This window comes from Dermacentor albipictus, chromosome 7, assembly GCF_038994185.2.
Source record: "Dermacentor albipictus isolate Rhodes 1998 colony chromosome 7, USDA_Dalb.pri_finalv2, whole genome shotgun sequence".
Classification (NCBI taxonomy): Eukaryota; Metazoa; Arthropoda; class Arachnida; order Ixodida; family Ixodidae; genus Dermacentor; species Dermacentor albipictus.
In genome coordinates, this window is record NC_091827.1 from 11,466,561 (window position 1) to 11,483,589 (window position 17,029).

At 48.6% G+C, this 17,029-nt stretch overlaps 1 protein-coding gene across 11 annotated transcripts in view; it reads right to left on the reverse strand.

Moving 5' to 3' along the window:
- LOC135904403 (uncharacterized transmembrane protein DDB_G0289901-like) overlaps positions 1–17,029 on the reverse strand; it is a 127,360-nt gene that overhangs the window by 30,148 nt on the left and 80,183 nt on the right. For 10 of the 11 annotated variants that reach the window (XM_065435181.2, XM_065435183.1, XM_065435182.1 and 7 more), the window contains 8 exons: positions 16,017–16,055; positions 15,463–15,510; positions 14,600–14,650; positions 11,862–11,939; positions 10,290–10,328; positions 9,736–9,783; positions 8,872–8,922; positions 6,129–6,206 (listed from right to left, as the gene is read on the reverse strand). In XM_065435181.2, the coding sequence (XP_065291253.1) occupies positions 6,129–6,206; positions 8,872–8,922; positions 9,736–9,783; positions 10,290–10,328; positions 11,862–11,939; positions 14,600–14,650; positions 15,463–15,510; positions 16,017–16,055 (432 nt within the window). The remainder of the gene's footprint in view (positions 1–6,128; positions 6,207–8,871; positions 8,923–9,735; positions 9,784–10,289; positions 10,329–11,861; positions 11,940–14,599; positions 14,651–15,462; positions 15,511–16,016; positions 16,056–17,029) is intronic. The other variant, XM_065435185.1, reaches the window with a different exon arrangement.

Sequence of the window (17,029 nt, forward strand, 5' to 3'; positions counted from 1 at the left end):
GCCAATGAAGCAAGTGAAGACGTCGTGTGCCCCAACCTACAGCAAAATATCGTAGTGGTGAGCACCTCCAAGAGAGAGCACGCCGACCGATACGCTGCAGTAGGAAGGATCGACATCCGCGGCACGGCGCACGAAATAAGTACCTATGAAACGGCCCCCCACGGCACGGTGAAGGGCGTCATAAGGGGCATCCCGCTCGAGGATACGGCCCAGGAGATTCAGGACAATGTTGTGCACAAGCATAACCCAACGGCCCTACAGGCAAACCGAATCGGTAAGACCCGATCAGTGGTCATTGCTTTCGAAGGGCACAAAGTACCCAATTACGTGAGATACGGTAATCTTCTCACGGAGTGCACATTACACAGAAAACAAATCGACGTATGCTATGCGTGCGGAAGAGTGGGTCACAGAATGGACGTGTGCCCGGATCCTTCGAACACGATCTGCCGAGGGTGCGGAATTTCCAACCCCGCCGAAGACCACAGATGTGTCCCCAAGTGTGGCCTATGTGGAGGCAAACACCTGACCGCGGACAAGGCCTGCAAAGCCCGCTTCAAGACGCCCTACATCGTCCGCCGGCGACGCTGGGAACGGCGCCGAGCAGAGGAAGAAGACGCCGGGAGAAGAAACCGAGACAAGAGAGGTCCTGCAGGCGGACCCCACCGTAGCGCCTCCAAACAACGGGGCCGGTCACACACGCCAGACCTCAGCAGCAACAACAGTGGCGGCAGAAACGGCCGCCGGAGTCGCTCCCGCTCGAAGACACCATCCGGTGGCAGCAACGGCGGCGGCAACCGCCGCTCGCGCTCCCGGACCAGTTCGAGATCCAGGGCCAGTTCAAGGTCCCGGAGCGCGTCAACCGGACGCCGAGGGATCGCCGAGAAAAAGGTGGGCTGGACCAACAGGTCTCCCATCGCTCGAACCAGCGACACCGAGTTCCCACCGCTCAGCCCCTCTCAACCCCTTAACTCGCAAGCGAATCCGCAAAAGGACAGTAGCGAAGTGTTAGAACTTAAGAGGATCATAGAGCGCCAAAACGCTCAGATTCAGGAGCAGAACGCCCAAATACGGGCGCTTATGAATAGGATCGAAGCGCTGGCGAATAACGGCAGTTCGGCAAATGCTAGCCCCGAAAACAACATCACGGCGGCAAACAACGCCGCAGGCTTGCGCAGGTTGCCGCGGAGGGACCCCCCTGCTGGGGTTACGCAAAGTGCATCCAGTAATCAAGAGGCGATGGACGCCGAAATGAGCCCCGCGAGCGGAGAGGAAGCGACGACCGCCGAGACCGCGACCACGGCAACGGCACAGATCCCGCGAGAAGGAGAGCTGACGGCAATTTTGGCCGCAATTTCCGAAATTAATGAAAGGCTAAGCAAATTGGACGCCCGACTCGAGGCTGTCGAGAGTCAGCCTCATATGCGATCGGTGAAGCACAAGCGCCTAGCGCCAAAAGTAGCCTCAACAGCGGTGAGGAACCGCTTCGCGTCCCTGAAAAGGGAGCGGTCCGAAAAAATCAAAGGCGCGATCGCGAAAAGGCGCAATCGACTCGAGACGTCCGGAAAGGATGATGCAGAAGCAAAGTAGGAAGCACAAGAAGAAAACCGGGGGGGATACCACCGTAATTTACCAATGGAACTGCCGCGGGATTCGCAACAAAGAAGCGGAACTATTATTACACATTGACGGGCAAGAAAACAAGCCCGATGTAATTGCTTTGCAAGAAACAAACGGGAAACCAAGACTACCGGGGTACGTCACTTACACGGACCCCACGGAGAGAGGAACGGCGGTGCTCGTCCGCAGCAACGTGGCGGCAACTCAACATGTCACGGCGCAGGGTGGGTGCGAGCACACGCTTGTCGAAATTCATGCGAGAGAAATTGGCAGCTCGGGTAATTTATTTGTAATGAGCGCGTACTGCCGGCCGTCACAACGGCAGTACGAATTTGACCGCATCGTGAGCCAGGCGAAAGGGTTGGCGGGGACCAGACCGCTCCTCATCCTCGGCGACTTTAACGCCCCTCACACAACGTGGGGCTATAAGTTTCAGTCCAAGAGAGGAAAAGCATTGGCCAAAGTAATGGAGGATCACGAGATGGCCCTCCTGAACGAGCCGGACATAACCACCAGAAGAGGCAACAGTGCCGCGAGGGACACCACGCCAGACCTGTCATGGTTATCAGGCACGCTAGACGTCTCCTGGAGAAGCGAAGAAGTTGACCTGGGGTCTGACCACAGCGTGATCGGCGTTACAATCCGAGGCTCCCGATATCGGGCGGTGCTGGGGACGGCGCGGATCACAGATTGGGACAAGATGCGAAAGTTCACCCAAGAACAAGAGGAGTCCGAGGAAGAATCGGGACAAGCTGAAACACAAAGGACCTACACCGAATGGGCGAGGGACCAGAAGAAGGCCCTCGATAAATTTACCCAAGAAATCGCAACGACGTCGCAGACACCGTACGTGGACGCCAGACTGACCCACATGTGGGCGGCCCGGCACTCGTTAACGCGGCGGTGGAAACGTCAGAGACACAACAGAAAGCTGGCCAAGCGCATAGCAGTCTTGAACAAACAGATCGCCGAGCATGCGGCCAAACTATGTAAGGAAAATTGGCTGAAGACCTGCGACAGCCTGCAGGGCAAGCTCTCGACGTGGAAGACGTGGTGTCTCTTGAGGCATCTGATCGACCCGCTGAGTAGCAAAACTGCGACCAATCGCAACCTCACCAAAGTATTGAACACGTACAAGGGAGACAGCCGCAGGCTCCTGGAAGACCTGAAGGCCAAGTACTTAAAGACAGAGAAGGGCCAGTACCCGGTGCCCGAGAGGTACGAAGGACCCGTCAACGAAGAACTGGACCGGCCGTTTACCATGACGGAACTGTGGACAGCGATAGATGACAGTAACAAGAGAAGTGCACCCGGCAGGGACGCCATAACTTACAAATTACTCGGTAACATGAGCGGTACAGCGGCCAGCGGCCTCCTAGAGCACATTAACGAAGCCTGGGAGAGCTCGCAGTTGCCGAAGGAATGGAAGGACGCCGAGGTCCGCTTCATTCCAAAGCCCGGAAAGGCCCTCACGATAGACAACATGCGGCCCATCTCCCTCACATCCTGCGTGGGGAAGGTGATGGAGCGCATGGTCCTTCGCCGGCTACAGAAGCACCTCGAAGAAACGGATCAGATGCCAGAGACGATGTAGGGCTTCAGGCAACATCTCAGCACCCAAGACGTGATGATCCAACTCCACGAACTGGTCGTCAAGCCGGCAACGAGGCACGCGCCGCGCGGGATACTCGCTCTCGACCTGAAGGGAGCATTTGACAACGTGTCCCACGCGAGCGTGTTGCAGAATCTAAACAAAACCCGGTGTGGCCGAAATACATTTGGCTACATAAAAGATTTTCTGTCGAACCGAACGGCGACCATCAGGATAGGGGAAGAGAAGTCGGACCCTGTCGAACTCGGCGATAGGGGCACCCCTCAGGGATCGGTCTTGTCGCCCCTGCTCTTCAATCTGGCCCTGCTGCCCCTGCCCGATCTACTCAAGCAAATCGAAGGCGTGGACCACGCGTTCTACGCCGACGATATTACGGTGTGGACGGCCCGAGCCGGATCCGATGCCTGGATGGAGGAAGTCTTGCAGCGGGCGGCAACGACCGTGCACGAGTACGCAAAGTCGTGCGGACTGAGCTGCGCTCCCCAGAAATCAGAGCTGCTCATGATCCAACCGGGAAAATCCAAGAAGGAGCTGCCGCCGAACGTGACTATCACCATCGCTGGAACTACGATCAAGCCAACACAGCAGATTAGGATTCTCGGCCTACTACTACAGAGCGACGGGAAGGCACAGGCCGCCATCACAAAAATCAAGACTTCAACCGAACAGATACTTGGTATGATTCGGAGGGTATCTAACAGAAACCGAGGACTTAAAGAGGACGATGCCATGCGCCTGGTACGCGCGTTCGTCGTGTCGCGGGTTACCTACGCCGCGCCGTATCTCCAGCTGACGAAGGCGAATAGGGACACCCTAAACACGATGCTTCGTAAGGCAACGAAACAAGCACTAGGCATGCCTATTTACTCGTCCACTCAAAAACTGCTAGACATGGGCGCCCACAACACTGTGGAGGAGCTCATCGAAGCCCACCTCTCTAATCAGAGAATCCGGCTCAGTCACACGGTACACGGACGAGCCCTCCTACGCAAAATAGGATGGCAGATCGAGCCAGTACCCATCAAGATGGCCCTTCCGGAAGACTGGAAAACGATCATTCAGACAAAACCCCTTCCCCGGAACATGACGCCGGGCAAGGACGACGAGAGGCGCACCGCGCGAGCTAAAGCACTAGCCCGGAAACTGGAAGAGAACCCCAGGGTCCTCTACGCGGACGCCTCGCTCCGAAAACACAGTGACCGTGCCGCGGTGGTGGTTACATCAAAAGACAGGCTGATCGTCAGCGCGTCCCTGAAGACAACAGACCCCGCAGTTGCCGAAGAAGCGGCCGTGGCCCTCGCACTCACACAGCCGAGCGTGGACACCGTAGTCACCGACTCAAAGACAGCCTACAGAAGCTTCCGCAGGGGGGTAATCTCCTCCGCAGCCCAAGCCATTCTAGCCAAGCACAAGCCTCCGGGAAGAGCCATAGAGCTCGTGTGGGTCCCGGCTCACTCGCAGGTAGCAGGCAACACCATCGCCGACTACCATGCCCGAGAAATGTCGATCCGGGCCGAGCACGAGCCGGAAGAGCTACCGCACCCGGTTACCAGCTTTCGGGACATTACCCGGATGTACCGAGAGGAAAGGTGCAGACTGCCAGAACCGCACCCCAAACTCACCAGGCAACAACAGACGATCCTGCGTCGAGCGCAGGCGGGATCGCTTGCGCACCCCGTACTCATGAACCGCATGTACCCTGCGGAATACGATATGCTCTGTCCTTTTTGCAGAAGAGAAAAGGGCACCCTGCCGCACGTCTTGGCAGAGTGCACAGAGCTCAGGACCCCCCCTCCTCCCCTTCCCACCAACACCCCCAAACCCCAACCCCTTGAGCGATGGGAGACCTTGTTATCCAGCCCCGCCCTACCGATTCAGCTCGCACTGACGGACAGGGGCCAGGAGCTGCTGGAAACATATGGGTCCCGTGACTAGGGAACCACCCCGTCTGGTGCCTGCATGCACCACCGATTTATTTCGGGCCCAGCAAATGTTGCTTCATCATCATCATCACTCTCTTTTTGTATCCTAAAGTTATGGATATAGCATTGTTAGTTCTATCGCTCTTTGTGCGGTCCTTATCTTGTTCTCCAGCGTCTTTGACAGTCTCCAACTCTCTGCCCCCTATGTCAGCACGGGTAAAATGCACTGATTGCATACCATCCTTCTCAATCCTAACGGTAAGGTTCTAGTCAGCAGCTGACAATGTCTGCCGTATGCAATCCAACCCATTTTTATTCTTCTAATAATTCTTTTATCATGATATCTTGATGCTATTAAATATCATAATGTTCAAACTCATATAAAAATGGGAGCTTTCTTTTCATCCCTGACGCAAATTTTGTTTGTTTGTAAAGTTTTCATGCCCTTCCCATGATGGCAAGATCAGCGCGTATCCAGACACAGCAATCATGTTTCTTAGTTCTCATAGTGGCGGAATGGCGGACCCCTTATGTTATACCCCATTACGGGGTCTTTAAGGAATAAAAATGAAATGAAGGTACTGGTGCCTTTTGGCAGAGCGCAGAGGGAGGCACATCAGCAGCACGCGTCTTCTAGTTCTACCACCGTGTGAACAATTAATGTGCGAGATTTCTCGGTAGTCAAGCGTAAGCTGCTCGAATGGTCCTTGCGACTTGACTTCATTGGATGGTAATAGCTGGCCCGGCTCTCTGGCAACGCAGTCTCGCGTCAACGGCTCTACTTGAAATGAAGCCTGAAGGCAAAAGCCAGACTTTTCAACTGGCCTCCAATTTCGTGACAGTTGTTCCGTATGAGCATTCAGATAACAGGCTTAAACAACCTGTAAGACCTATTGTTTACGGACTAATGACGTTCTGCTCAACTACAGTGGCAAGACGGCCAATATGGAAGTGTGTGGCAGCCGTATACCCACTCGAAGTGCCAGTTGTGCCCGTGAGTCTTCCACTACCGCTGGTGCTCGAACCGCCACTGATGGAACCGTATCCGGAACCTGTAACCAAAAAAGATAGTGTAGCTTCAAATATTGCATTTTAAAATGAGCAAAACGAGCTCAAGGTGAAAGTAGGAGCCGTATGGCTCATGCTTTCACGTTTTTCTCATTTCGCTAATAGTTTTGAATTTCCATCTCCGGCGTTCCCCGTGTCTTATATAGATTTTAAAGGTATGTCATTTAAGGTGTAAGGTTCGGTTCCATGTACTACCCACCCTAAAATGGTTCCGTTCCGTGCATGGTAACTTGCGAGAAGCATTGGCTGGTAGAGGAAAAAAGTAAGTCTGCAGTCTCGCCCAAAAGGCAAAACATTGACCGGGGTAGCAAAATAGTGAACAGCGATACGAAGTGAGGATAGTAGTTTTATCGGCGGTATAAACTTTAGAACGTTTGCTTACTAACTAAACTAACAGCCGTGGTGTCACGCGTGCCCCAGCAAACATGAACACATATCACTCGATGATCGCACACACTCGCGGTCAAAACGCAGGAGTGACAAAACATGCCAGCAGCAGCGAGGGATTCGACCTTCGTGCTGCCACTCGCCATAAAGGCCAGAATACATGGAGCGAATATGCGACGAATAGTCGGCGTTCGACGCCCGGCGGCGCACGCGCGACGCGCGGCGGCGGAGAAATCGTCGTTCGCCGTCGATCTAGCTGGCGCAGGAAAGTTCGTCGGGCATCGACGATACCGGAAGCGGCAAACGAGCGGCGCCCCAAAGCGAGCCAATCAGGCCTCACTATCCGCCCCGACTTCCGACTAGGCTTCCCGCCCAGTGTTGCCACAACGCATAGCATCGCCGCTTTCTTTACACTACATCGGCACATGAATGCCTCAAACACATGCATAAAAAATACTAGAAATCATTTCTAAACAAAATTTTACGTGTTTTAGAGTGTCCTGCAATTCAAAAGCGATAATAGTTGTCGTTAAACTTTTTTTTGTGTGTCATGTGTTTCACTACAGCGCATTTGCCTCGTCTAGCCACACTGATAACAACGCCGCGAATCGCCGGCGGCGGCCGCCGTGTCTTCGCTCCATGTAGCGCAGCCCGACGAACATACTGCGTAACGCCGCGGCAGATTTTCTGCCACCCGAACTTCGTCGTGAAAGTTCGCTCCATGTATTCTGGCTTTAACGCGACCATAACGGCGAGAGCACAACGCACACGAAGCTATCAGCACAGGGCGAAATATGTCCCCGTCGCAGATCGCTTTCAAGTTGGGGACCGCGCAGCAGCCCACAAGCCCCAGCACCGCAGTAGAACGCCGCCCGTTAACTTTGCTTAACCGCTTTGCTGTGTATTTTGAACGTTTTCTTTAACCGCCCTTAACATTTTTCACCTGCCTCAGTCTTTGTGCTTCTCCTTTTTAACTTTCTGTCTGCCTTTCCGCAGTGCAGGGTAAAAAGCTGGTTATTTAACGTCGTCTTAACCTCCTCACATTTCGAGCATCTCCCGACTTCTCTCCTTTAAAAAGTACGAACACATAGTAATAATGGTAATACATGAAATATGAGACCAATATTATTGCCTGTTTCCGTTGCATGATATCCCCTGTTTGTACTGATGGACAAATATCACCCATGCACTGTGCGCCTTAGCCAAAACAGAAGGAAATTAAGAGCTCTGCATCAAAAGACGTGTGTTCTTAGTATTCCTTGTTTCTGTGACCTATGGTAGTGGACAAGCCTGTAGGGGCCGAGTGAAGTCATTTGTGACGTGTAGCTCTCATGGCGAGAGGTATAAGGGAATTAATCAAGATTTTTTTCCTGAGCATTTCAGCATGCACAGTCGCACATCACCAGTTAACTTTTTCTACATTTAGTAACCTTGTCACAATCCTTAACTTTCAATCTAGAAGATATAACAGATATGAGTAATGTGTTCGGTCTATATCAGAGACTTCGATTAGCAACAACAAATCAGTTTCTATTGTCACCTTATTTTTTGAAAGCTCCACTCATTCATTTGGTCGTTCGAGAAGCGCTTACTCTAACTGATGCCACTACACTCCGGAAGCTTATGATGAGCGGAAGCCTGATTACGCCTGTGTACTTAGAAAGGATGGACATAACAAACACCGTTCCGAGTGTTTAACTGCGTCGAAGCAAAACCGAAATTAGAACGGGATACACCCCATCAAATAACTCGCCGGGTCGTACGTTCCCAAGCGGCACTAGGAGTCTGTGAGACGCCATTTTGGGGGCTCGGAGTTAAGATTCATTACGTCAGATTCTTTCAGCGCTTGGAAAGCGTCGTACACGAACGTATTTTGCAATCTGCGCCCCCCCCCCCCCCCCCGCCAGGTATGAGTCTACAACATCATATAAGTGAAACGTATACCTTGTGCCCTTCGAGGCAACGCCGTGTGCACTCAGTTATCGCAGTGGGTCCAAATGAAATTGTAAAGCACAAACCACTTTTGAGAAACAGAAAAAAGGAAGTTTCAGAATAAAAATTTCAGAATAACAAAGAGGCTAGAGAAGAAGCTATCAAAACGGCACAATGCGTTGCTGAACAGAAAATCACAGGTTCCGCTTCACGGGACGTAGGGAATGAATGACAGAAAGAACGGGTTCAGCTGATACTCTAGTTGGCACTAAAACGAACAGTTGGGCAGGTAGTGTAATGCATAGAACGGATATCTCTATCCGCACTCACCTGAACCGCCCGATGTGATGCTCTCCCCGCCAAAGCCACCACCGCCATAACCTGATTCAAGCGTAAAATAAAAGCGGATCTGTGCATCATGCCGGAAACACAAATGCCTGCTTAAGGATGCGTAAAATGCTTTAGGAGTCGTAAGGATGCCGGATTTTATTAGTGGAGGAAGAGAGCAAACTGACACCAGAAATACCCGTAATCTAGAGATTCGCGGGTTTATGCAACAGCGTTTCATATGCACGAGAATTTGCTATGTGCTTTTCTGACGAAGTGAATTCCATCAAGTGTGTATGCCTTTGTTCAGAATGAGATACAAAATTACGATGGTTTTGGTAGTTTCAGAAAAATGTGATGTTATGACTGATTTTAACATACGCGATTTAGTAGCATGTACGAACGCTTCTTCTTAAAGCATTATTTATTCACTGAGAGTAAGGGCCTTCCTTTAAAAAAGCAGGCAGGGGGCATTAATGAGACGAAACTGTCAAACAAACATGACGCATTGTGCTGACGAACTCTCATTCTGTAACGTAGATGTGAGTATGGATGTACACAAAGCAGGAAAAGTGGATAAATCAGTCCTAACGCAGGTAACCGAATTGTGGAACGAGGTGACAGGGCTCCCAGAGGAATGCTAAGGGGAGCGATTGCCGCTATAGAGAGCCCGGATTTAACCCTACGGTAGTATTTATTATTTTTCGTTGTTTTGTTTGCGCACACATGAAAAAGGGGGTGTTAAAATTATTTTAGCATATGTGGCCAAAATTTGTATGACAAACACAAACGCCTCAATTCTGTAACAAAGTTAGTGAAAAGAAAACACCCGGTCCTGTTTTTCCAAGAGTTGGAAATGGTTCTCACCGCTGGTGCTGGAAGAACCTGTGGCTCCTCCAAAAGAGCCACCGTAGCCTGAAACGGAAACAATTTGTGAAATTCTCTTCATGCTGCGCGCATTTGGCGTCATAATGCCGGTCAGTTGAGGAGTATAAGTTGAAATCCAAAGCCGAGCGAGAGAAAGTATTCAAATATTTAAATTATAGGAAACATAATAACGGGCTAACAAAATTTGATGAACACTAGTAAATATAACAAAAATATCTTTTGGAAATGAAAGAAACTTATACAAGGTGTACAGAATTGTGGGGTGCAGCAATAGTGCTTTGCGATGAGAGATAAAGAGATAGACCAGTTTGGTTTGACATGGACAATGTTTCGCGAAAGGCTATTGCATATGCATCATCAACAACAATAAGAACTATTTCGTGTGCAGTATTTGTAAAAAAACAACGGTACTTAAGAAATTTGCGCTTCCGACTTTCAAGCTGGGCAAGAATAGCCTTGGCATAATTTTAATCCATGTTTTCATTCGAAGAAAATGTTAGCAGTGATTTCTCAGCAATGGCAGCGGCACTGACCGGTGCTACCCGAAGATCCCGAGGCTCCTCCACCGTAGCCTGGAACCAAAATGAATATAGAAATTTTAAGTCATACATATGGGACGAGTTCGTAGAGTATACGCTCATTAAGGTATTTGGGAATAGTCGATCGGCGCAAAATATATCATAGAAGAAGAACACACACGGAATTGCGTAAGCACAGGATGTTGGCGAAATAAGCGGGAAAACTTGCGATAGTCGTTGTCGTAAGATGGAAGTGGCTATGAAGGCTGAACACTACGCCGAATGCGCCAGAGCTATAACCATCAGATTTTCCGGTTGAAGAAATATACGAAAAGGGCACGATCTTGACAAACTCGTATTTAGACGTAATATTTAAAGCATAATGCTGGTAAATCACCATCATCATCATCAGCCCATTTTTTTTACCCACTGCAGGACGAAGGCTTCTCGCGGCGATCTCCAATTACCCCTGTCCTGCGCCAACCGATTCCAACCAGAACCCACAAATTACCTAATTTTGTCACACTACCTATAGCCTTCTGACGTCCTCTACTGCGCTTCCCTTCTCTTGGTACCAATTCTGTCACTCTAATGTTCCAACGGTTATCTTATCGGCGCAATATCTGACCTGCCCAGAACCATTTTTTTTCTGTTAATGTCAATTATAATATCGTCTATAACCGCTTGCTCTCTGATCCAAACTACTCTCTTTTTGTATCCTAAAGTTATGGATATAGCATTGTTAGTTCTATCGCTCTTTGTGCGGTCCTTATCTTGTTCTCCAGCGTCTTTGACAGTCTCCAACTCTCTGCCCCCTATGTCAGCACGGGTAAAATGCACTGATTGCATACCATCCTTCTCAATCCTAACGGTAAGGTTCTAGTCAGCAGCTGACAATGTCGGCCGTATGCAATCCAACCCATTTTTATTCTTCTAATAATTCTTTTATCATGATATCTTGATGCTATTAAATATCATAATGTTCAAACTCATATAAAAATGGGAGCTTTCTTTTCATCCCTGACGCAAATTTTGTTTGTTTGTAAAGTTTTCATGCCCTTCCCATGATGGCAAGATCAGCGCGTATCCAGACACAGCAATGATGTTTCTTAGTTCTCATAGTGGCGGAATGGCGGACCCCTTATGTTATACCCCATTACGGGGTCTTTAAGGAATAAAAATGAAATGAAGGTACTGGTGCCTTTTGGCAGAGCGCAGAGGGAGGCACATCAGCAGCACGCGTCTTCTAGTTCTACCACCGTGTGAACAATTAATGTGCGAGATTTCTCGGTAGTCAAGCGTAAGCTGCTCGAATGGTCCTTGCGACTTGACTTCATTGGATGGTAATAGCTGGCCCGGCTCTCTGGCAACGCAGTCTCGCGTCAACGGCTCTACTTGAAATGAAGCCTGAAGGCAAAAGCCAGACTTTTCAACTGGCCTCCAATTTCGTGACAGTTGTTCCGTATGAGCATTTAGATAACAGGCTTAAACAACCTGTAAGACCTATTGTTTACGGACTAATGACGTTCTGCTCAACTACAGTGGCAAGACGGCCAATATGGAAGTGTGTGGCAGCCGTATACCCACTCGAAGTGCCAGTTGTGCCCGTGAGTCTTCCACTACCGCTGGTGCTCGAACCGCCACTGATGGAACCGTATCCGGAACCTGTAACCAAAAAAGATAGTGTAGCTTCAAATATTGCATTTTAAAATGAGCAAAACGAGCTCAAGGTGAAAGTAGGAGCCGTATGGCTCATGCTTTCACGTTTTTCTCATTTCGCTAATAGTTTTGAATTTCCATCTCCGGCGTTCCCCGTGTCTTATATAGATTTTAAAGGTATGTCATTTAAGGTGTAAGGTTCGGTTCCATGTACTACCCACCCTAAAATGGTTCCGTTCCGTGCATGGTAACTTGCGAGAAGCATTGGCTGGTAGAGGAAAAAAGTAAGTCTGCAGTCTCGCCCAAAAGGCAAAACATTGACCGGGGTAGCAAAATAGTGAACAGCGATACGAAGTGAGGATAGTAGTTTTATCGGCGGTATAAACTTTAGAACGTTTGCTTACTAACTAAACTAACAGCCGTGGTGTCACGCGTGCCCCAGCAAACATGAACACATATCACTCGATGATCGCACACACTCGCGGTCAAAACGCAGGAGTGACAAAACATGCCAGCAGCAGCGAGGGATTCGACCTTCGTGCTGCCACTCGCCATAAAGGCCAGAATACATGGAGCGAATATGCGACGAATAGTCGGCGTTCGACGCCCGGCGGCGCACGCGCGACGCGCGGCGGCGGAGAAATCGTCGTTCGCCGTCGATCTAGCTGGCGCAGAAAAGTTCGTCGGGCGTCGACGATACCGGAAGCGGCAAACGAGCGGCGCTCCAAAGCGAGCCAATCAGGCCTCACTATCCGCCCCGACTTCCGACTAGGCTTCCCGCCCAGTGTTGCCACAACGCATAGCATCGCCGCTTTCTTTACACTACATCGGCACATGAATGCCTCAAACACATAAAAAATACTAGAAATCATTTCTAAACAAAATTTTACGTGTTTTAGAGTGTCCTGCAATTCAAAAGCGATAATAGTTGTCGTTAAACTTTTTTTTGCGTGTCATGTGTTTCACTACAGCGCATTTGCCTCGTCTAGCCACACTGATAACAACGCCGCGAATCGCCGGCGGCGGCCGCCGTGTCTTCGCTCCATGTAGCGCAGCCCGACGAACATACTGCGTAACGCCGCGGCAGATTTTCTGCCACCCGAACTTCGTCGTGAAAGTTCGCTCCATGTATTCTGGCCTTAACGCGACCATAACGGCGAGAGCACAACGCACACGAAGCTATCAGCACAGGGCGAAATATGTCCCCGTCGCAGATCGCTTTCAAGTTGGGGACCGCGCAGCAGCCCACAAGCCCCAGCACCGCAGTAGAACGCCGCCCGTTAACTTTGCTTAACCGCTTTGCTGTGTATTTTGAACGTTTTCTTTAACCGCCCTTAACATTTTTCACCTGCCTCAGTCTTTGTGCTTCTCCTTTTTAACTTTCTGTCTGCCTTTCCGCAGTGCAGGGTAAAAAGCTGGTTATTTAACGTCGTCTTAACCTCCTCACATTTCGAGCATCTCCCGACTTCTCTCCTTTAAAAAGTACGAACACATAGTAATAATGGTAATACATGAAATATGAGACCAATATTATTGCCTGTTTCCGTTGCATGATATCCCCTGTTTGTACTGATGGACAAATATCACCCATGCACTGTGCGCCTTAGCCAAAACAGAAGGAAATTAAGAGCTCTGCATCAAAAGACGTGTGTTCTTAGTATTCCTTGTTTCTGTGACCTATGGTAGTGGACAAGCCTGTAGGGGCCGAGTGAAGTCATTTGTGACGTGTAGCTCTCATGGCGAGAGGTATAAGGGAATTAATCAAGATTTTTTTCCTGAGCATTTCAGCATGCACAGTCGCACATCACCAGTTAACTTTTTCTACATTTAGTAACCTTGTCACAATCCTTAACTTTCAATCTAGAAGATATAACAGATATGAGTAATGTGTTCGGTCTTTCTCAGAGACTTCGATTAGCAACAACAAATCGGTTTCTATTGCCACCTTATTTTCTGAAAGCTCCACTCATTCATTTTGTCGTTCGAGAAGCGCTTACTGTAACTGATGCCACTACACTGCGGAAGCTTATGATGAGCGGAAGCCTGATGACGCCTGTGTGCTTAGAAAGGATGGACATAACAAACACCGTTCCGAGTGTTTAACTGCGTCGAAGCAAAACCGAAATTAGAACGGGATACACCCCATCAAATAACTGGTCGGGTCGTACGTTCCCAAGCGGCACTAGGAGTCTGTGAGACGCCATTTTGGGGGCTCGGAGTTAAGATTCATTACGTTAGATTCTTTCAGCGCTTGGAAAGCGTCGTACACGAACGTATTTTGCAATCTGCGCCCCCCCCCCCCCCCCGCCAGGTATGAGTCTACAACATCATATAACTGAAACGTATACCTTGTGCCCTTCGAGGCAACGCCGTGTGCACTCAGTTATCGCAGTGGGTCCAAATGAAATTGTAAAGCACAAACCACTTTTGAGAAACAGAAAAAAGGAAGTTTCAGAATAAAAATTTCAGAATAACAAAGAGGCTAGAGAAGAAGCTATCAAAACGGCACAATGCGTTGCTGAACAGAAAATCACAGGTTCCGCTTCACGAGACGTAGGGAATGAATGACAGAAAGAACGGGTTCAGCTGATACTCTAGTTGGCACTAAAACGAACAGTTGGGCAGGTAGTGTAATGCATAGAACGGATATCTCTATCCGCACTCACCTGAACCGCCCGATGTGATGCTCTCCCCGCCAAAGCCACCACCGCCATAACCTGATTCAAGCGTAAAATAAAAGCGGATCTGTGCATCATGCCGGAAACACAAATGCCTGCTTAAGGATGCGTAAAATGCTTTAGGAGTCGTAAGGATGCCGGATTTTATTAGTGGAGGAAGAGAGCAAACTGACACCAGAAATACCCGTAATCTAGAGATTCGCGGGTTTATGCAACAGCGTTTCATATGCACGAGAATTTGCTATGTGCTTTTCTGACGAAGTGAATTCCATCAAGTGTGTATGCCTTTGTTCAGAATGAGATACAAAATTACGATGGTTTTGGTAGTTTCAGAAAAATGTGATGTTATGACTGATTTTAACATACGCGATTTAGTAGCATGTACGAACGCTTCTTCTTAAAGCATTATTTATTCACTGAGAGTAAGGGCCTTCCTTTAAAAAAGCAGGCAGGGGGCATTAATGAGACGAAACTGTCAAACAAACATGACGCATTGTGCTGACGAACTCTCATTCTGTAACGTAGATGTGAGTATGGATGTACACAAAGCAGGAAAAGTGGATAAATCATTCCTAACGCAGGTAACCGAATTGTGGAACGAGGTGACAGGGCTCCCAGAGGAATGCTAAGGGAGCGATTGCCGCTATAGAGAGCCCGGATTTCACAATACGGTATTATTTATTATTTTTCGTTGTTTTGTTTGCGCACACATGAAAAAGGGGGTGTTAAGATTATTTTAGCATATGTGGCCAAAATTTGTAAGACAAACACAAACGCCTCAATTCTGTAACAATGTTAGTGAAAAGAAAACACCCGGTCCTGTTTTTCCAAGAGTTGGAAATGGTTCTCACCGCTGGTGCTGGAAGAACCTGTGGCTCCTCCAAAAGAGCCACCGTAGCCTGAAACGGAAACAATTTGTGAAATTCTCTTCATGCTGCGCGCATTTGGCGTCATAATGCCGGTCAGTTGAGGAGTATAAGTTGAAATCCAAAGCCGAGCGAGAGAAAGTATTCAAATATTTAAATTATAGGAAACATAATAACGGGCTAACAAAATTTGATGAACACTAGTAAATATAACAAAAATATCTTTTGGAAATGAAAGAAACTTATACAAGGTGTACAGAATTGTGGGGTGCAGCAATAGTGCTTTGCGATGAGAGATAAAGAGATAGACCAGTTTGGTTTGACATGGACAATGTTTCGCGAAAGGCTATTGGATATGCATCATCAACAACAATAAAAACTATTTCGTGTGCAGTATTTGTAAAAAAACAACGGTACTTAAGAAATTTGCGCTTCCGACTTTTAAGCTGGGCAAGAATAGCCTTGGCATAATTTTAATACATGTTTTCATTCGAAGAAAATGTCAGCAGTGATTTCTCAGCAATGGCAGCGGCACTCACCGGTGCTACCCGAAGATCCCGAGGCTCCTCCACCGTAGCCTGGAACCAAAATGAATATAGAAATTTTAAGTCATACATATGGGACGAGTTCGTAGAGTATACGCTCATTAAGGTATTTGGGAATAGTCGATCGGCGCCAAAATATCATAGCATTGGGTTTGCCGCTTTGATTCCGAAGAACGCACAAGGATTTGCGGAAGCACAGGACGTTGGCGAAATAATATGGAAAACTTGCGATAGTCGCTGTCGTAAGATGGATGTGGCTATGAAGGCCGTACACGACGCCGACTGCTCCAGAGCTATAACCATCAGATTGGCTGGTTGAGGAAATATACAAAACAGGCACGATCTTCACACACTCATATTTAGACGCAATATTTCAAACATAATGCTGTTAAATCACCACCACCACCACCATCATCATCATCATCATCATCATCATCATCATCATCCCATTTTTTTACCCACTGCAGGACGAAGGCTTCTCGCGGCGATCTCCAATTACCCCTGTCCTGCGCCAACCGATTCCAACCAGAACCCACAAATTACCTAATTTTGTCGCGCCACCTATAGTCTTCTGATGTCCTCTACTGCGCTTCCCTTCTCTTGGTACCAATTCTGTCATCCTAATGTTCCAACGGTTATCTTATCGGCGCACTACCTGACCTGCCCAGAACCATTTTTTTTCTGGTAATGTCAATTAGAATATCGTCTATACCCGTTTGCTCTCTGATCTAAACCGCTCTCTTTTCGTATCCTAAAGTTATGGATATAGCATTCTTAGTTCTATCGCACTTTGTGCGGTCCTTATCGTGTTCTCAAGCGTCTTTGACATTCTTCAAGTCTCTGCCCCATATATCAGCACCGGTAAAATGCACTGATTGCATACCATCCTTTTCAATACTAACGGTACGCTTCTTCTCAGGAGCGGACAATGTCGGCCGTATGCAATCCAACCCATTTTTATTCTTCGAATAATTCCTTCATCATGATATCTTAATGATATTATATAT